This window comes from Cheilinus undulatus, linkage group 10, assembly GCF_018320785.1.
Source record: "Cheilinus undulatus linkage group 10, ASM1832078v1, whole genome shotgun sequence".
NCBI classification, from domain to species: Eukaryota; Metazoa; Chordata; class Actinopteri; order Labriformes; family Labridae; genus Cheilinus; species Cheilinus undulatus.
The window spans coordinates 10,679,153-10,700,392 of record NC_054874.1 but is presented as its reverse complement, the minus strand read 5'-3'; the positions used below and the strand labels follow the sequence as shown (position 1 = coordinate 10,700,392).

General features: G+C 39.7%; 1 protein-coding gene and 1 long non-coding RNA gene across 2 annotated transcripts; one reads left to right on the top strand and one right to left on the bottom strand.

Annotated features, from left to right (window-relative positions):
* Positions 1-1,012: 1,012 nt before the first annotated feature.
* LOC121516686 lies at positions 1,013-13,973 on the top strand. Its single transcript, XR_005992504.1, has 3 exons — positions 1,013-1,056; positions 12,893-13,010; positions 13,636-13,973. It is a non-coding gene; the product is annotated as an uncharacterized LOC121516686 (long non-coding RNA).
* tbx22 (T-box transcription factor 22) lies at positions 9,634-20,957 on the bottom strand. Its single transcript, XM_041798075.1, is given in 8 exon segments — positions 9,634-10,172; positions 10,242-10,327; positions 10,548-10,612; positions 12,877-13,041; positions 17,639-17,813; positions 17,895-17,996; positions 20,166-20,424; positions 20,735-20,957. Coding segments are annotated over 8 exon segments (1,614 nt in total).
* Positions 20,958-21,240: the final 283 nt, after the last annotated feature.

Here is a 21,240-nt window from a genome sequence, read left to right as displayed (position 1 = left end):
GGACTTAAGGGGCTTCACACAATGTTGGGCAAGCTACCCCATTAAAGCCTTAATAGCCAAAAAAATTCAAATTTGTGACTGATATATTTATTTAACCTTTTACCCAAATCCAAAAGAAAAAAAGAAAAATTGCCATAAAATTTCATATCTATATTTTTGTATCACATTTGGTTCATTAAGGCATTTTTGGCAACCGATAATCCACTGTAGGCCTTTTTTAAATAATTAATCTGCCTGTATTAAAATTTTTTAAAAGTAATTTATTAATCATTTTGATTAGATGGAGGTCCAATAAAAGTGTGTATCAAATATGATACAGTAGGCATTTAGGGGCTACTTGAAAAAGGTAGTGAGTTAAGCTACTAGTGACTTTTTAAAAAGATATTCTTCACTACACCCTGCAGAAATGTAGCAAACTAGCTATAGCAACACCACAAAAGTAGCATGCTATATCCAGTTGTTCATATTATTATTATTAGCAGTATAGTAGTAGTAATAGTAGTAGTATAGTATAGTAGTATTGCTACTATAGTAGTATTGCTACTTTAATTTCAAACTTTTGTCAGTGCTTATTCTGTATGTTTAGTTGGGCTTCTCTGTAAAAACACACTGATCTTTAATTTGTAAATGAAAAAATCAATCTTGACCAAGGCACTGTTTTTAAGAGGTTTTCCTGGGATGGAAAAAAATGTTGATAAATTCAAATGAAAAAAATTTGGTTGACTATCATCCTAAATATTTATTTGACTGCCTAAAGAATATTTTGAGTGTAAATGATATAAAGAAAATATTTAATGCGTCTCTCACTATCAGGGGTCTCATTCTAGACAAATCTCCTGAAGGCGCTAATACAGTATCTGAAAACTAAACGCGGTAAAAATAAATAAATGAATAATAATAAGAAGAAGAAGAAGAAGAGTAATAATAATAATAATAACAACAATAATACTAACAATAAAAATATATATATCACGTGACCAAGTTTGACCTTTGACCACAACTTCGTCCTGTTGTCGTCCAGCGCGGATGTTTACATTCCTGGGGTGAAAGTCTTAAGTGAGTATACTGGTCCAGGTTTGCTTTACGCTAAATCTCGGTTTAAAAAGCTGCCAAATAGAAGTTTAGGTGAAACCAAAGTTGTCTGCTAGCAGAGATGCTAACACCAACACAGGATAAAGCCTCGGTCGTCATGCTACACTGGCGGAGAGCAGCAGACCTGGGTTCGTCAACAAAACGACAACTAAGCTAGCTAATGCAACCGCTAAACGTGTCACCAAAGACTGCAGACCAGCAGCATCTTTACTTTACAGCTTAAGTTTTTTTTTACTTGCTACGTTTGTCTGCTGATTACGTTTGCAATTTATAGATATTATTTCTCAGTAAATTTATATATAGTAATGTACAAACCATTGTAACTTAGCTGATATGTTAAATAAAGTTTATAAACAATATTTTCCCACTTCTACATCAGTCATCTCAAACCAAAATGCAGTTCAGTGGTAGAATTTTAACTGTATGATTAATCATGAATAATCACAGTGTATTTGTATGATTATCTTGATCATTATTATTTTTTAAAATCAATTACTAGCAATCTCTTCCAGTCAACTTTCCATATACACTTTGATACCACCCTCTGAAAACACTTAGCCCTTCCAGCAATCACATTCTGTGCCAGAAACTCTTTGTGGAAGATGATGGAACAAAAGAAATCTAGACATTATGGAAATTTAACCTAATAAAATAAATCAAAGGGATCAAATAACTTTTATGTAATGTTCTAGTTTTTTAGATGCACCTGTAAAGATCTCTCTGTGAAGAACCTCTTGACATACAACATGTGTATTATTTAGGCAGTAATTTGCTGATGTGGATGTTTTAACATCATACACTTTAGATGCTTTTATTATCAGCAAAATCATCTTTTTTTTCTTTTACAAAATGTTTGTTTTTTTAAAATAAATGTAGAGACGAAGTAGATTTTGAATGCACAACACAATCACCCGTATATGACAAAGCATCGTGTCAGAATGTTCATTTGTAGAAATGAGACAGGAGAGGCGTAAACAAAGCAGCGAGGTGTGAGGGAAAGTGTCAGTGCTGTTTGGGTCGTTAACAGTTTCTTTGCAGAGGCGTTAATAAACTACTCAGGGATGACTCCAGCACACACGCAGACTCACAGACATACAGCAGGCCAGGTGCCAGGCCACATGTTAAAGCACTCATGCAACCTCTGCTCCTGCAAGACAGGGGCCTGTCAGGGAGCACATGCCAATGTAATGCCCCTGTGACCCGTGTCCGTGCACACTTTGGTCATATGGCAAGCAGCATGCGTAACACACGCACATACAAAGCAACAAGTAAATCAGACGAGGCTCCGGGTTCTGTCAGCACTCTTGTGAAAGAATTCTCCGAGACTTGTGATCACAAATAAGAAGGAGCGTGGAGTCTTTGGGGGTGTTTATTAATAACTTGTTGACAACTGCAGTGACAGATAAATCTGAGATTAAAGACAAATAGACAAAGACAAACAGACAAAGTGAACTTTGACCAGCAAATGCCTGCCTGATAGGACAATCAAATACTGCTTAATAACTGTAAAACTCTTGCTTTTCACATTATAACTCAGTGTAATTTAATTTCAGCCACAGCTGGTTTCACTTTGGACTTTACAGCTGAGCTCAGTCACGTCCCATAATCTAACCTGATAAATAACCCGCTTTTATTGAGTTTGCAGAGAAAATAGCAACCAGTATAAACCCTCACAAGAGACTCACAGAGCCAAATATGAGGGAGGCTGGAGGGCACAGAGCTGCCTGGTCAAAGGATTGTGTGTAGCAGCGTGTGTGTGTTTGCTAGTGTACAGCAACTGTTATTAGGAGATAGCTGACATACATGCACGTGTGTGTGGTGCATGCTAATCTAATGAAGGTAGAGTATATTTACACTTCCAGACTCTCTGCCGGGCTTCTCTCCTGTTTCAGGATGCCATTTCACATGATTGGAAACAAATGACTTCAGGGTCAAATTTCTCTCCCTTTACTGCCTGTCAATCACGCCGGAATGGCCCAGAAACTTCCCTCCTCTTGTTATTGCAAAGTTGAATCAGCACAGTTTCCATGTTATCTCATCCACCACCTTCAGGAGGATTACGCTGACAGATTGTCAAGCAAATTAACAACACAAGTGAATGGACGGCGGGTTAATCATTGACAGGCCGATAAAAGGTTAACTCAACACCATTTTTTTAACCACCTATGGGCTTTAAGAGGTTTTAGACATGTGTAAAAGGCCGGTAGGAAATATGCAAATACACATAAAGTGACAGTACATGTAGAGTAAAGCTTTACAAACTTGTTTATATACTTTGATGTTTTACCCTTTTATTGATTTTATAAATCAATCATGGTCAATATAATTTGTCCTTGAAAAAAAATAGAAAACATTTTAAATTTTAAAATGAAAAAAGATTTCTACAGAGTTCAATCAATTAGATAAAAATATATAATGTTGAATAAGTGACTGCATTAATATTCACCCCCTTTAAAGTGACTGACCTCATTCAACAGAGGTGGGGATCACCTGAGTGCTGTGCATGTATCTCTCATGATTGCAGTATAAAGACACCTGTTACTGAGAGGTCCTGTCACTGGTTAATCAGTATTCCTGGCTACCATTACACCATGAAGACAAAAGAACGCTCCAAGCAACTCAGAGAAAATGTTATTGAGTAGTATAAGACAGGGGATGGATACAAATAAATTTCAAGGCTCTGAACATTCCCCAGAGTTTAGTAAAAGAGTTTAGTAAAATCCACCATCAAGAAATGGAGAAAATATGGCACATGTGTAAATCTGTCTGGATCAGGCTGTCCTCACAAATTAAGCGACCGTGCAAGAAGGAGACTAGTGAGAGAGGCCACCAAGACACCTATGACTACTCTGAAGGAGTTACAAGCTTCAGCAGCTGAGATGGGGGAGACTATGCTTATAACAACTGTTGCCCAAGTTCTTCACCTGTCAGAGCTTTATGGGAGAGTGGGAAAGAGAAACCACTGTTGAAGAAAGCTCTTATTAAATCTGGACTCGAGTTCACGAAAAGGCATGTGGGAGACTCCATGGTCAAATGGAAGAAAGAGACCAAAATGGTGCTTTCTGGCCATCAGACAAGACGCTATGACACCAAATACACCATCACCACTGTGAGGCATGGTGGTGGTAGCATCATGCCGTGGGGATGCTTCTCGGCCGCCGCCCCTGGAGGGCTTGTAAAGGTAGAGATAAAAATGAATATAGGAATGTTCCAAAGGACAGTCTTATTCGGTGTGCTAGAGAACTACAGCTTGGGACAAGATTAATCTTTCAGCAAGACAGTGCCCTGAAGTATACAGCAAAAGCTACACAGAAATGGTTTAAAGACATGGTGACTGTTTTGGAGTGGCCGAGTCAAAGCCCAGACCTCAATCCAATAGAAAACTTGTGGCTGGACTTGAAAGGGGTTGTTCACACTTGATCCCTGTGCAACCTGACAGAGCTTGAGCAGTTTTGCAAAGAAGAATGGAGCAAAACTGCAGTATCCAGATGTGCAAGCCTGATTGAAAACCATCCACACAGAGTCAGTGCTGTGATTGCAGCCAAAGGTGACTCTACTAAATACTGACTTAAAAAATCCAAATTGTGTTGACCATGACTGATTTATAAAATTAATGCAAGGGTTTAACATCTGCTTCTGGTATCTTTGGTTTTCTTCTTTCCTTTGTTTGTGCTTCCTAAAGCTCAAAAGCTGCTAGACTGAACTAGCAGGTAGACGTCCAAGCCTGGAAAAGAACACAAAAAACGTGTCTCAAAATTTACTTAAAATACTGCAGCCACTCCAACTTTGTTTACTTATTGAATCCCATCATAATATTTAGACTGGCTACAAATGAGACATTTGAAGGTGGATTTTGAGATTTATGTTGTGACTGGATCCAAGTTGGTGATGTCAGATTATTTTTCAACTCTCTGTTGAGTCAGAGTCCCTTATCTTGAATTTTAAAAGTCATATGTGTTTAATGTTTCTAATTCCAGGTCAGGCTGCCTCTGATGGAATATCCGCTATAGCCAATAAGAGCATGCTGACTGGGAAGCGTTGCCAACCAGATGTTTGGACAGTTACAGCTCAGAAACATGGCAGTGAACATAAAAACAACTGTGCTCTGAGCTAAGGGAAAAATTTAAAAGAGGACCAGGCAAGACAAACCACAATAGGACCAACAGCCAGCTGACAGCATCAGTCCCTCATATCAGTTTTTCTTCTGAAGTCGTTTGGTCACACGAGTTTTTGTGAGATCTGAAGGAATCACCACTGTGTGTAATCGCCACCACAAAAGGCGACCAGTCTAGCCTCTGTGTTTGAACGATAATGATGTTAGAAATTAGTTGAACCTCTCCTTTTGCGTGTACGGCCTTGGTTATGATTTAAAAATCGGCTTAAACATTAATACTGGCAGGTGCTCACTGCTTTTTCTCTACTGAGTGTGTTTTTGTTTTACCCTGCAGGGGAGTGGCAGGTGCGGAGTTCAGCTTCTGGTATGAAAGCAATTTGTCTGATTGAAAGATCAGGAATTAGTTGGGAGTTTAAATGATTGCCCCCAAAGCCAAACATGGAAATGACAGACAGTATCAAATAACCGGCACAGATTATGCCTGTCTGCAGACAAAGGGCAGGCTGTTTGATAGCACTGCACCTGACCGCGCGCTGAACACCGGGCCATCCCCTGCCTGAGTTCCTCAATTAACTTCTTCCTGCTATTTCCACGTCCAGCGCGCATTAGCTCACTGCCATGCTCAGCCATGACAACTAAATTGCTGTTTGGTTACGACCGTTTGTCGGGAAACAGGCCATTTCCCCCCGCTTTGCCTAAACCGCTGTTCTGCACTGCAGAGAGAGAAGGAGGGAGGGAGGGATTTGGGCTTTGAGTCTTAGCTGAAGGCAGGAATTATCACATCAGCGGCTAAACGGGTGTGCCCCCTCCAGAATGGGACAAAAAAACACCGCATTATGTTGGGCCACAGTGGTTAGAGGTTTTCATCGGGCACACTAGAAGTCACTTTTCTGAAAGCCTTCCACATGTCTCCTGAAGTTAGGCCTCCGCACAGCAGTATTGACTTACTGTTGATCCTGGAACAATGTTACAACAATGACTATCATAATGATGGCATGGCTGCTGGGGCTCATTTTAGAGGGCAGAGAGCCTCACTCCAATCATGTTGCAGACTAGGCCAGAATAAAATAACCCTTTCACCTCCATGCGTCTCTGATTAGCTCTGTTATTGCTAATAAAGTACAGGAATGGAAACTGGCTGAATCCTGGCAGCTGTTGATCTTGCCCTACAACCACAGAGAGACCTGATGAGCTCATGTTATTAGTCAGGGCTGGCCAAGCCTGACTCTGGGATTCAGCTCACTTTAGAGCTTGAAAACAGAAAACAAGCTTTTGTTTAACTTAGAGTAATTTCAACAAATGCTATCACACGAGAAAGAAGAACACTCTTATTTTTATACTGGAGTTTTCCTTTGAAATATGCTGCGAATTATTGTGTTTACATTTGGAAAGCTTGGAATGCCTTTAAACGCTTGAGCGTCCCAATGGATCTGATTTTTGGAACTATCTTCATCGGATGTGGGCGTGTACACATCATATTGGGTTAGACACAGAGTTAAGTGAGAAAGTTTCATTATGTTATTGATTCAGAATCCATTTTTGATTCAAACCGATCCACTATGCCTGTTTATATCAAAGAGGAGGTTATCTTAGCCTCTACTCCAAACTGCTGTGCACTAAGGAGCTCTTAATATTTTACCTTTAAAAAGCTTTAGAAAAATGTGTTCAAGGGAATGCATCTGTCAGTCTTTACAACGTCAATAAAAAGTTTTCACCCCCTCGGATGTTTTACCTTTTTATTGATTTTATAAATCAATCATGACCAATATAATTTGGATTTTTTTTAACAAAAAACATATCTTTAATGACTAAGTGAAAGCAGATTTCTACAAAGTAATGTCAATTAAATAAAACTCTGGAAAGTGTATTAAGTGACTGCATAAATATTCACCCCCTTCAAGTCAGTTTTTAGTAGATGCACCTTTGCCTGCAATCACAGCACTGAGTCTGTGTGGATAGATCTCAGTCAGGCTTGCACATCTTTACTCCATTCTCCAATGCAAAACTGCTCAAGTTATGTAAACAGATCTTTTCAAGTCCAGCCACAAATTCTTCGCTGTATTGGGGTCGGAGCTTTGACTCATCCACTCCAGAACATTCACTTTGTTGTCTTCAAACCATTTCTGTGTAGCTTTTGCTGTATGCTTCAGGCTGGAAGATAAACCTCCCAAACCGCACCTCTCTAGCAGACCAAATAAAATTGACCTAAATTTAGCCACATTCATTTCACCCTCTACCTTTATAAGCCTTCCAGGGCCAGTTGCTGAGAAGCATCCCCATTGCATGATGCTGCCACCACCATACTCCACAGTGGGGAGGGTGTGTTTGTGGTGATGTGCAGTGTTTGGTGAACGCCAAATGTAATGTCTTGTCTGATGGCCAGCAGTGTTATTTTTGTCAACTAAAGCTATGACTAAAAATGTTGTAATCAGCCTTTTTTCAATGGAAAAGCTTGACTCAGACTAGTCAAAAACAGATCTTTGATGATGAAGATTCACCAAAAGATGGTTTAGTTTTTGTGAAGATGACTTAAACAAGACTAAAATCTAATTGAGATTTCATCGGACATACAAAATCCATGATATTTCTCCACTGTGGGTAAGTCTGTCAAAATACAATGCATCTGTAGCTATTCTGCCTTTCAGCTGTAGAAAGCAGGGACCCCAGGTTTGGCAGGGTAAAGGGAACACACAACCATTATTTGGTACCAGGTAAAAGAATAAATGCTTGGACTAAAAGTGAAGACATATATGTGAGGACTAGACTAGACTAAAATGATTTTGAGTTTTTGTTGACTAAAACTATAAAGAGTAGAAATGACTAAAATGTGACTAAAACTAAAGGATGTTAAATCTAAAGACTCAGAGCCATTCCCATTTCTCCACTTAGCCCTTCACCTTTGTCTACCTCTTCCCCTTGAAACAGAGTGGTGAGATGCAGGAGTTGAAACCTTCACTAAAGAAATGAGACACCACTTGATTGCTGTTCATCATCGCACATTGCTGATAAACAGAGCCACCTCGTTCATACTATGGATCTCTGTTGATCTTCTTCATTTATTTATGCAGGTAATAGCCCTGGTTTACACATGTAAATACTGAAAATACAATAAAACCCCATCCCTAGTAGCTTAAGATTGAATATGAGAAAACACAACTGTTGTATTTTCTATAATAATTCATAAATGCTGAAAATATTTACAGTTATGCACCTCCTTCATAGTCCGTTGTGCTATTTAGCAAGTGAACACAGTGCCTGCTGGGAATTTCATCATACCCCTTTGTTTCAAGTGTGGTCCTAAAGAATCTTTGTTTCAGGGGCTCTGTGGCCCTTAGCCCTAGCCCTCGATTCAAAAGAGTCAGTGCACAAAACTGAGGGGAAGGGCTACGATCAGGGCTAAGGGGTAGAAAGGGGATTGACCCTAAGACTGAGAATTAAATTAAAAATAGCTGTCATAATTACCAATGATGGCCAAAAAGCACCATTTTGGTCTTATTACACTATCCCAACTGTGAAGCACAGTGGTGGCAGCATCATGCTGTGGGGATGCTTCTTGCCAGCCAGCCCTGGAAGGCTTGTATAGGAAGAGGGTTTAATGAATTTGACAAAATGTCGGAAAATCCTGGATAACTTAACACATTTTTTTTTTGTTTTTTACATAATTTTGCTCAAATCTGTTTTTACTTTGACATAGAGTTTTCCTTGTAATTCTCTTTTTGTCAAAAAAGTGATATTATATCAACCATGATTGATTTATAAAATCAGTAAAAGGGTAACACATCCAAGGGGCATGAAAACTTTTTAGAGGCACTGTATCAACAAAACAAACATGATATGATGTCAGTAATAAGAAACACCACATGCACCTGTGCAGATAAGATGTAGTAATCAGAAGCTGTGATTTTATATTCATCATGCATACAGTGATATGACTAACTTCTCTGAGTGCATGTCAACGCCGTGTCTTAGATATGATGAAAGCCAGGAAACATTTCCTTTTTCACCTCTGGAAAATATGGTCAGAATAGTGGTGATCTGAACAGAAAGTATGTAAAATATTTTAATGGGCCCTTATTTTCAGTTTAACAATCGCTGTCATGTTCATTAACATTTATATCACATACCTCAGGTCTTTGGGAAAACCATTACAGTTATGAAATAGTTAAGGGGAAAAGAGGCTCTGCCCTGCTGTAAAGAAACTTTACTCTCAGCCCCAAATATAAATCTACATCCTGTCTACATGTCTGTTTACTCCAGGATCAGTTTTTGTGCTGGGAAATCCTCCTCAGAATATGAAAAATCAAAACATCCCCCACTGGCACAGTCTTGTCTTTATTGCTCCTTTGAGGCTGGCTCAAATGTTTTGTTGCAATAAGCTTTGGCTTGTTACACTCAATGGGCCGGAGCCTGAAAGTGCGGTCCAGCTGTCAGAGGCAGTGGTTGGTGGTCGGGTGCCACGGAGACTGGCGCAGCAGACAGTCTGTGGTGTCCTCTGCTAGTTTGGCGTGCCGGGAAATAGCAGCAAGTTGGGGGCTCAGGGGGAAGCTGTAGCGGTAGAGACAGTAGGGGCCCGCAGTGTCAGAGAGATGAGGGAGCAGAGACGGCCCCTGAGGGCTGAGGGGGCTGTGGAGGGGGAAGAGGCAGTGAGACCCTCCCGGAGAGGCATGAAGGCACGGGTCCCTGGAGTGGGATTTCTTTGCCTGCAGTGCAGAGAGGAGAGGAAGATCTACCAGCGGGGACAGCGGAGGGAGGCCTCTCAGTCTGTCTCCTCCCATGGGGGAGAAGGATCTGCTGGGCAGCGGGGAGGCAGGCGAGGTGGTGGAGCTTTTACTGTAGAGAGGAAGAGTGAGCGTGTGAAGGGCGACGTCCTGGCAGGAGATGGCGGAGACAGAGAAGGGATGAGACGATGAAGAAGAGGAGAGAGGGAGGAGACTCTTCATGCCGCTGGTCGTCGACCCTGAGCTTCCTGTTGAAAAACGTAGAATTTAAAAGCAAATCTAGCTGCAGAGAAGTCATCAGTTTTGCTGCTTCGTACCTTGGAGCTGTATGGTGAATGGCTTTAAGTCCAGGCTGAGAGGGCCTCTCCATGGATACGACTCCAACAAACCATCCAACACTCCTCTACACACAAACACACACTTATGCTGTAAAAACACCCACTACTGTTATTCCAGGTATTTAAATATTGGTTGCGAGAGGTGTGAAATTCTGCACTACACCCCTCAACTTGAGTTGAAGGTTTTATGTGGTGTCAGATGTTGGTGGCTGAACCTTAAATCCCCTCTTGGGGCCTTTTCTGGATGCCTTTCAGAGCCAAAACAAGTGTGCATGTTCCACGTACCTGTTCCTCCCAGGATCTCTGAAGCCCTTGGCGAATGGGTTCCTGTCGATCTTTAGTTTTGTGATCTTGCCCAGGAGAGAAGAACAGACATGAGTTAGAGTGGACATGTCAGCCACTGATGTATAAACTAACAATGAGCTCAGTTTTACATCAGCACGGAGAGCGGCACAGCTCTCCCTCTGGGACTGCATCTCCCAGCAGTACCCAGGGCAATCGGCCATGTCAAACAGGGTTCTTGGAGGTCATGCAGTTTTATTTGGGGCTTTAATAGGCAGAGGACTCCAGCAGTCGCCCAGTCATAGCTTGTTACTGAGTTTCTGTAATAATACGTTCTCTGATCGTAAAACAGAGCCCTGATGAAAGGAGTTGGCAGACTCTGAGAACGGCTCTGTAACTGGAGGAGCCAACGGTGGGGTCAGCTCCCTCTGCACAGGGACACACACACCCACACTGGCCAGAAGGAAAATCATAATGCTGCAGTTAAGGGTTCTGCAGTGACCGTGAGGAGAAAGGCCATCGACTTCATGTCTTTGCTATCTGTTTGGATGACAGAGGTCTCTGTGATCAGGGTGTTAGACTGGGGGCAAAAACCACTTTATCAATTCTCAAGACTTATTGCTGTTATCAAACAGGATCCTATGGACATGCATCAAGTGAGAGATGTCACAGGAAGGCGGTGCTGCCCACAAAGTTGCTCCAGAGTAGGTTGAGGGGTCCAGTGCCTTGTCAAGGGGACCTCAGAAGTACAAATTCCAGTCTTGGTACGAGCCGCACTTAAACTGATAACCCTCAAATTCTGGACGGTCAGTGCCTATAGACATAATTCACTCCCTTGGATGTTTTTACCCTTTTATTTATTTATTTTTTTTATTTATTTTTTTGGTGCAAGTGTTCAAAAACAAGCACTAGTCCAGACAGGTGTGTCTGTGTCTGGAAGGTCCAGTATTTCAGTATTTCTGGCTACCATTACACCATGAAGACAAAAGAACACTCCAAGCAACTCAGAGGAAAAGTCAGGGGATGGATGCAAAAACATTTCCAACGTTTGGAAATTCCCTTGGGGTTTAGATAAATCTGTTATCAAGAAATGGAAGGAATATGGCACATGTGTAAATCTGCCTAGATCAGGCCGTCCTCACAAACTGAGCAGTGTTAACTTAGTCGACTAAAACTATGACCAAAAATGTTTGTCGACAGCTTTTTTTTCCATGACAAAAACTAGACTAAGACGAACAAAAATAGATCTGTGATGACTAAAACTGACAAAAACTAACTTTAGTTTATGTCAAGACGACTAAAACTAGACTAAAATGTGATGCAATTTTCGTCTGACATTCAAAATCCGTGATATTTCTCCACTGTGGGTAAATCTGTCAGAAAACAATGAAGCTGTAGCTCTTCTGCCTCTTAGCTGTAGAAAGCAGGGACCCCAGGTTTGGCAGGGTGTATAGATCCCACTACCATAATGTGGTACCTGATCAGGAGACTGATGAGATAGGCCACCAAGACACCTTTGAGTTACCAGCTTCAGCAGTTGAGACGGTAGAGACTGCATACAAAAACATTGCACATCACTACAATACAAAATCCCGCTGTGAATCATGGTGGTGGCAGCATCATGCTGTGGGGATGCTTCTCAGCAGCCGGCCCTGGAGGGCTTGTAAAGGTGTGAATGTGGCAAAATTTAGGACAGTCCTGGACGACAATCTTAGTCAGTCTGCAAGAGAAGTGCTGTTTGGGAGATTTATTTTCCTGGAAGACCTGGAACCTGACAGAGCTTGAGCAATTTTGCAAAAAAGGATGGAGTAAAATTACAGTGTCCAGAGTGTAAGACCTATCCAAACAGACTCTCCTGTGATTGCAGCCAAAGATGCATCTACTAAATACTGGCTTGATGGTGGTGAATATTTATGCAGTCACCTATTTTACATTACATATTTTTATGTTTTGGCCTGTAGAAGTCTGTTTTTACTTTAACATTAAAAATGTTTTTTGTCAAAAAAGCCAAATTATATTGACCAGGGTAAAACATCCAAAGGTGTGAACACATCTTATAAGCACTTTAAGTCCTTACAAACTGAGCCACTACTACCCCACATTAGAATAAACAGCTGAAAATGCAGAATGGAGGCGTCACAGAGCGCCTGTGCAGAACATTAATTGTAGAGTTTTTCATTATCTTCTTTTAAGAAAGTACAAAAAAGCTGTTTTAAACAGCAAGTGAAATTAAGACTTCACATGTATTCTTCTGTATGTCACAACATGCAGAAGTGTCTCAGTCCTGTTAAAGTGTTCATTTGTAAAGCATAAACCAGTGAGTGAGTGTTACCTGTTGGTTCTGATAGGCGGTGACGGTGGTGAACTCGGTCTCGGGGAAGGAAAAACTGTGGACTCCTTCAGCTGGAAGAGACTGGATCTGTGACAGGTCTACACGGGGGTCGTGTCGGATGATGTGCACACGGGGTTTGTATTTGTGCATTGACTGTAGAATAATCTAGATGAAGAGAAAAAAGTGAACAATATATAATATGCTTTAATGGCATTGTTTAAAGGAACTTCAGAGACAACAATTTAGCGCTGGGACTGCAGTGTAAAACCGCTTTCAAGTTGTGTAAGAATTTTATCAGTAACCAGTAAATGATTTGTCATACAAGAGTTAAGACCAAGTAAAACATTTACTATATATTTACTATACATTTATTATAAAAGCTCCAGGCGAATGAACAAATTGCTTCTTTTGTAGAAAATCCAACAATATTAAATACCAAATGACACAAAAGAAATGCTGGATTTAAAAGGTATGCTCAAAAATATGAACCATATTTTGTGTTAACTAAAAAAAAAGCCACTGTTTAGTGTTTCTTTTATTCATATCAGTTTATTTGGCTTTACTGGCATGGGAAACATCAGTTTCATTGCCAAAACAATGTACAACTGTATGAGGATATGAATTACAGAAAAAGTGTTATAATTGATATCAAAATTCTGGTTTTAACTTTAAAATGATGGTTAAAAATATCCGAATCATCTTTATTCTTTCAGACAGTCCTTTTTTGTTGTGTGGTGATTGAGGATCTTGTCTCAACAGCTCACATAATGTGCTGCAACATTTGCACAGTGTTGCACTCCATCCAGCAGTTCTGGAAGCTCCTGTTGATTGTTTGCTGGTGAAAAGTGGAACAAACTTGTCTCTGATGTCCGTGCACAAAGGGCAGGTGGTTAGAGAGTGCAGATCTGTTTCCACCTCCTGTTGGCTGCAGCGGGTGCAGATCCAGCCTTGACTGTGGCGTCTTCTCTCCATTGTGAGGTTTTGCTCACTGTGTGTACATAGTCAGAGATTTCCTCAGCTATGGGTCAGTCACAGTGCTGAAGTATTCTGCAACCTCATAGTCCCTGTTAAGGGACAAATAACATTCCAGTTTTCTGGTTGATTCATGCCATTGAGTTAAAATTTTAACTCAATTTTATCTCAATTAAAATTTTAAAAAGCTGGTTGGTTTTGTGTCTGAGGTCTCTGCAGGTGAACAGAGTCTCTGTCCCAGGTGTCTGATAGGGAAGCGCTCAGCAGTCTCTCTGGAGGTCAGGGCTTTGTTTTGGATCGTGTCAGGCTCACTTTCTTTCAGATGAGTTTAAAATTAAAATGCTGCAGAGGATGGCTTTACGAAATCTGCATGCAGAGTCAGGATCTGATGTTTGTCCAATTTTGGACCGCAGACCTCACAACCACAGAGAGAAATAGGCTCTAAAGCTGAGTCACAATATTTTAATCAAGACTTGAACTGAAATTTACTGACTGAATTATCATCAGTTATTCACTTTTTATAATTGCTATTGGTTATTATTATTATATATTATTATACTATTACACCATCTAGTATCGTATCATTATCTATTATTACTATCTACTTTTTATTATTTATTTATTATCATCACTATTTATTGACTGACTAAATGATCAACAACTCGTCTCAACTATATGATAAAACTATATTTAACCCGCGTGTTGTCTCAGGCTCAAAAATGACCCAAACAAATCTTTTACAACAGCAAAATGTAACTCATTTATGAGCAAATCAGCTTCTTACATCTTGAAATTTTACATCTCTTCTTAAAGTGGCTCCAACATCAGAAAAAGTGAAACATTGTCTTGACTAGAGTAGCATACTGTAGCTTAATTGCAAAGTACAAACATGTAATATCTTTTGCTCATCTTTCTGCACATTTTCATAACTTTTTCAGGCTAAATGAGTCTTTTACAAATAATTATGTCTACCAATATGAATTAACTTAAGTCATAATCACAATTATAACCATAATGACAGTACAAATCAAATTCTTTAAATAAAATGATTAGATAAGTGTTTTATTAGAAACGCTCTAAATGTAGATCAAAAACAGATATTTGAAAAGTTTGAGATTTGCAGTGTGTCATGATTTAAAGATTTAGGGTTTAAATTATATAAATATGTGTTCATCTGGGAGAATAATGGGTCCTCAGAACAAGGAGAGTATTCAGACTGTTAAGATAACACTGGGATTTAATAGTGATGTTTACATGTTGTTTATACATGAAGATTTAAGGCTTTAGGAACATAAACTCTAAATACTTTTGCATGAGTGGCTTCTCGTGTTTTTTTTAATATTCAGGCAGATCAGCTTTCACTGTGTAAGGTAGAATAAAAAGAACATGTAATAATATGTTGATAGCACCTTAAATCTTCTATATTTCCATACTATGATAGTTTGAATCAATCACAGTGATGCACTGCAGCATTATTTTATGAAGTCTTTCACTGACAGTCAAAACTGGATTTTGAAAAATGTCAATTTCAACAAGTACACAGACGAAACATTAGACTGTAATTATCGCTGTTGCACAGATGCCATCATAACTGCAGTGACATTTTTAATTGAGCATTTAAAAGTCCAGATAGAATTATTAAATAGAATCACTGTGTTTGAACGACTGACAAAATGTGGAAATTGTCAAGCATGTTCATAATAAATAAAGCTCAACATAGTCTTTTATTTATGCTGTTTTCTTAGTATTACTTTAAACAAAAAACGTCAAAAGTGAAAGACAATATTCAAAATAAAGCATTCATCCTGTGTGTTCTTTGGTTCCTGTTAAAGGAGAAGCCCAAACGGTTTTGAGCTGTAAGGTACAATACTGTGGTTCCCAGCCTTTTTCTACCCAGAACCCCCCGCTCATAAACCCCCCCAGGACCCAACAGAAAATCTGAACATCAGTTTGAATTGTTTTCATTGACAAAATCCCAACATGACACGCCTGCAGACTCTTGTTCTTGATTAAAAGATCTTTTTATAAACCCTCTGTTATTACGACAGTCTTCTAGGTCCAAAAAAACAATCATAAAGAGGAGCTGCGTCTTCTCAAAGAAAATACTTTTTAAACAATCAGGTTTAAAAAGTTGTTCATTTACAAAAAAACTTGTTTTTTTTTACTTTAAAAGTCACAAATGTAAGTGAACCAATACCTAGAACTTTTGGGATAACGAAGTCAAAAATTTAAAATCCAACCACAGTTTAATTTTAGTTTGGTTTCTCGTAAATTTCAGCATTACATTTTAATGATTACAAAAACAAGAAATTTTTGAGTTTCAAGTGGCATTTTAAACTTGAAAATTCGAGTCTTTCCTGTAAATAAACAACTTTTTAAGCTCTGATATTCTGAGTTTGCTTTCTTTTAAATATATGACTTTATAATCTAAAAAAAAGTCTCTTTTTTCACCCAAAATTTCAGTTTAATTAACAGATTCTCTCTTAATTTCATCTTTAGGGTTTCCCTAATATGCTGTCCTACATTTTGTTTCTAATCATGATTTTTTTTTAAATATGTACATGTAATTTTGACAGTCAGAGCAGACAGGGGTCCCGCGCCCTCCCTGGGATCTTTGGCGACCCCCTGGGGGTATCTGGACCCCAGGTTGGAAACCACTGCTATAATAGATTTAAAGTTCTCTACATGCAGAACAAACAAAGCCAAATAATGCCGGGTAGTTTTATATGTCAAACTCAATAAGTATTTAAAAAGAACCAGGCGCTCTAATGCTGCTTTTCCTTAACTTCAGTGTGCTGCAGCCCAATTTGAGACCTGAGAATCTCCTGGGCCTGCCAAAACCAGACTGTACAGCCATAACATGAGACTCAGTTATGAACCTTTGATTTTCATATTTTGTTACATAAACAGAATTACAGTGCTGCTTACTTTTAGACATTAAAAAAGTATTTATGGGGCCACAAAGTCCAGTTGATGAGCTTCTGCCTTTATTTAGTTTTAATCTGACATCTACAGAGTCCCTGAAGTGGTTTTTCCTAACATGTATCTCTGTAAACGTGCAGCATGGCCCAGCAAACCCCACAGTAGCATGGATGTCTCTGAACACACTGGTAAATTCTTCAAGTCTGGAAGCAAGCAGCACAGTAGAATGTTTAAGGAAGTGCCACCAGTTAATCCAGCACCAATTAAAGAGTGACACCGTGTGTATGCATCAGACAAAATAGATGATAAAAAGATGACATGGGTTAAAACTTCTGGCTGTTTTGCTACTTCTGAGACTTAAAAATGACATTTAATCAAATATTTTAGGATCATTTAAAATGTGATTTATCATAATTTTTTATTTCTATGATTTTTTTTGTTATTTAAACGACCTCTTGTGGCTCTCATAGTACACCTGGGGCCCACCGGTGGGCTCCGGCCCACACCTTGGGGAGCTTTATTAAATCAGAATAAACACCAAAAGACCCAAAATAGCAGTGAAAAGCCTGCTGCAGTCTCCACATCACCACATCCTTCATAAATGTACATCCCTGATCCTTCAGAGGAAATCCTAGAGCTAACAAGGATCTCCACTCCTGTATCCAAACAAAAAAGGATCACAGGCTTTCCATCCTGCACAATATCCAGTATGAGACTACACGGTTCAACAAGGCAAGAAAAATAAGCAAGAGTAATCCCAGATTTATTTTCCAAAAAAACGTCTTCTACTGAAAATTTTCATCTGCTGCCCCCCCCAGTCCCCTGGACAGAGAGAAGGAAGCAGCGCATGCTCAGACGGGTTACCTACATGTCCCTTATCGTCCATTTCGTTGTTTGTGAGTTTGACCCGGTCAAAGCTGATGACCTGACGCATCCAAGTCTCTCCTGCGCACGGGGAATCCGGGTGCACGTACAGCCGGGGTGAGATGCAGGAGTGATCCGTGTTTCCAGCCACCATCCACTGCGAGCTGTGGTACACATACCTGCCGGAGCATACATGTGAGTAAACACACAGGCAGTGTGGTCAATCTTATCAGAGGAAGCTCACACACACACACACACACCTGTAGCGTTTGGAGTCCACGGGCATCACGTCCATTGCAATATAATACTGCTGGCACGGGTCCAGGTTGCGCACTTTTACGCGCACAGAGGGAAACATCCTCCTAAAGGAAGAGAGAGGATGGAATTTCATTAGAAAGGAGAGCGGCTCGTGTTTCTTCATTTTATTAAATTTATCTCTAACCCTTTTAAACTGACAGTGTTTTAGCACTGATACATGTCATCCAGAAAGAGTTCAACTAGAGCAGGGGTGTCAAACTCAATCACAACAGGGCCGGATCCTGGATTTAGGTCTAACCTGAGAGCCTAACAGGGTCAACATTTAACCATAAATCAACCTCATTTTCACCAATAATAAAATTTGAAAAAAAAAAAACAGCACTGATGATAAAACATTTGGAGATTCAAAAAAGTAAAAATGATAAGGTTAAATGCTCAAATCTCAGACAAAAATATTAAACGAATTAGTCCAAAAGATCACAACACTTTAGTAAAAATGTAAAAAAAAAATAGTGTTTTTAAAGAGCAAATATATGAGGAGGAAGTTAAAATCATGCATTTGAAAGGTCAAAATATGAGATCAAATTTCAAATCATGAGTTAAAAAGTCAAAATATGACTTAAAATTATAAATTGTGAGTTTTATAGGTCAAAATATGTCATTAATAAGGCAAAACAATGAGTTGAAAATGTCAAAATATGAGCTAGAATTCAAAATGCTGACTTTAAAAGTTAAAAATATGACTAAAATTTCAAATTGGGAGTCTAAAAGGTCAAAATATGATATAAAAAGTAAAAATTATTCATTTAAAATGTCAAAATATGAGGAAAAATGTGAAATCATGAGTTTAAAATCATAATATGGGATTAAAAAGCCAAAGTAAGGAGTTGAAAAGGTCAAAAAATGACTTAAAATTTAAAATTGGAATCTAAAAGATAAAAATGTGACATATAAAGTTAAAATTATGAGTTGAAAAGGTCAAAGTATGAAAGGAAACGTCAAAATCATAAGTTTGAGTCGTAATCTTGAGATGCAAAACATAATAGGAAATAAAAACAAATGTATTTATTTCCCACATTCTTGACTTTTTATGAAATCTTTCTAATTCTTTACTTGTTCAGGTTTTTATAGCTTAACAACCTACACTGGAGGAAACCTGCAGACCTCATACTGGTGGGCCACTTATACAAATATGATCTTGCGGGCCGGATATAATCCATCCACGGGCCGGATTTGGCCCCCGGGCCTTGAGTTTGACACCCCTGGACTAGAGGCAGGAACTTTGCTGCGTGCAGAGGCCAAGTTGAGAGGAAAGTTCAGAGACCTCCAGGGGCCACGAGGGCATCTTCACTGCCGAGATTTACAGCGTGTGTTCTCAGTAATTGAATAAACGGAACCAAGATTTCAGCAGGTTCCTGATAACTCATTTGTGGAAGAAGGAGAGAGATGCGCGCGAAATACCATCAGACAAGGGATGAGTTTATTCGAAACAGAAAGACAGAGAAAATTAAATTGACTAAGAAAGTCCCTGTGTCACAAGATTTCAATTGATTGATCACATAAAATACGTCTGCATCAATGGAGAATAGAGGTTAATTCACTTGGACCAAATTCGATCATTTCCAATTTCTGAGTTTTACGCACGACTTTAAATTTTCCTCAAACAAAGCGCAGAGTTATTTTTCCAAAAATGCTGAAGCAACGAATGTGTGTTGGACAGGAAATTTTAGATCAAGTGGATTTAAAATAAAACACAGTAAACTGAGGGATTAAGTCAACAATAACTGAGTTTCATCTTGTTTAGAGAAAATGTACGATGTTTATTTATGTGGACACGAAAAAAATAACGCGTAAAGAGGGATTTTAATGGAAGTACTGCGTGGGAGTCGGAATAAAAGACTCTTTTTGTGTGACTAAAATGGTCTTTATTATTATTATTATTATTATTATTATTATTATTATTATTATTATGATTACATGTAAAAGAGATTTTTATTTTTATTTTTATTTATTTATTTATTTTTGCCAGACCACATGGAATTAAGCCTGTGTTTTTTAATATTATAAACTATTTTTTCGTTTTAAAGTGCACGTGTGTCTTGCTAAAAATCAACACATAATGATGAAAAGCCCCAGTAATTGTGAGATGGTTGTTACCGGCCACCTTTTGAGTTTGGAGTTTTGCGTAAAAAGTTCAGTAATGAACCCTAAAGGCCTGAAACGCCGCAGCTACATCCTGGCTGTAAACATGGTCCTCTCTCGTCATCATTTACCTGCCGGCTTTCGTGATGATCATCTCGGTGCCGATCTCGTAGAACCTCTTCCACAGCTCGGAGCCCTGCAGCTCCACGCGGACCTCCGATCTGTCCGTGCGTAACTCTCTCTCCTTCGGCCCGCTCTCCTCTCCGCTGAGCTCGGACTCCTCAGTCGGTGTTCTGACTGTCTGACTCTCCGGGTCACAGGAAGTGTCCGCTGTCCTCCTCGGCGTTGAACCTGCTTTCTTCATCTGGCTGACTGGATAGTCGCTCAGGCCTAGAAAATGACAAACACTGGGATGGAAAGGTGCTCAGGAGAGAAGTGTTTTCTTTCTAAAGTAGCAGAGACATAAGGCTTTATTTTTATATCACCAATGCGTAATCCAAAGAGGAGCACGTGGAAGGTTCCTCCAGACCAATAAAGTGATAAAAACAAATTGACATATTTTTCATTTATGATTTTTTAAGGTTAATTTAAAAAATATTCAAACTTGCAAACAGCTACTTTTATGTCGTTTCATCTTGTGCGTAAAATGCATTCCAAAGCGCCACTTTCCTCGAAAATCTTCCTGAAATTTCTTCCTCACCAAAGATGCTTGTGTCCTTGGCGGTGCCTCCAGCTGAACTTGTCTCGTGCGCCTCCGACACTTTCATCCTCTTGCAGGGTTTCCCAACAAGTGCCTCCACCGAGAAGGCGTGAGCCCGGGAGCTGAGACCCTGCATCTTTGCGGAAGATCCCATCCTTCTTTTAGTCCTATAACCGTTTGAACTCTAGCTTCGTCCCGCGGAGGGTTCGTTATCCCAGCTCATTCAGGGCAGGATGGGTTAGAACAGGCAACAGCAGCAGCACATCAGGGAGCCCCTCCACTTTCACGGCGGCTCCGTGACGCTGCGTAATTGATCCAGTGCCTTCCCATGTGTTCTCCAAGACGCGCGCCCTCATCCAAAAACCTTGATTATTGGCACGCCTCTCCCCCTCAGTGCAATTTTTCTCCCTCTTTATCCGTGTCAGTGTCTCCCCTTTCCTCTCTGTCTCTCAGAGAGCTCGTTCCTCTGGTTCGCGTCACAGAGAGGGAGGGAAGAGCGCAGCGTG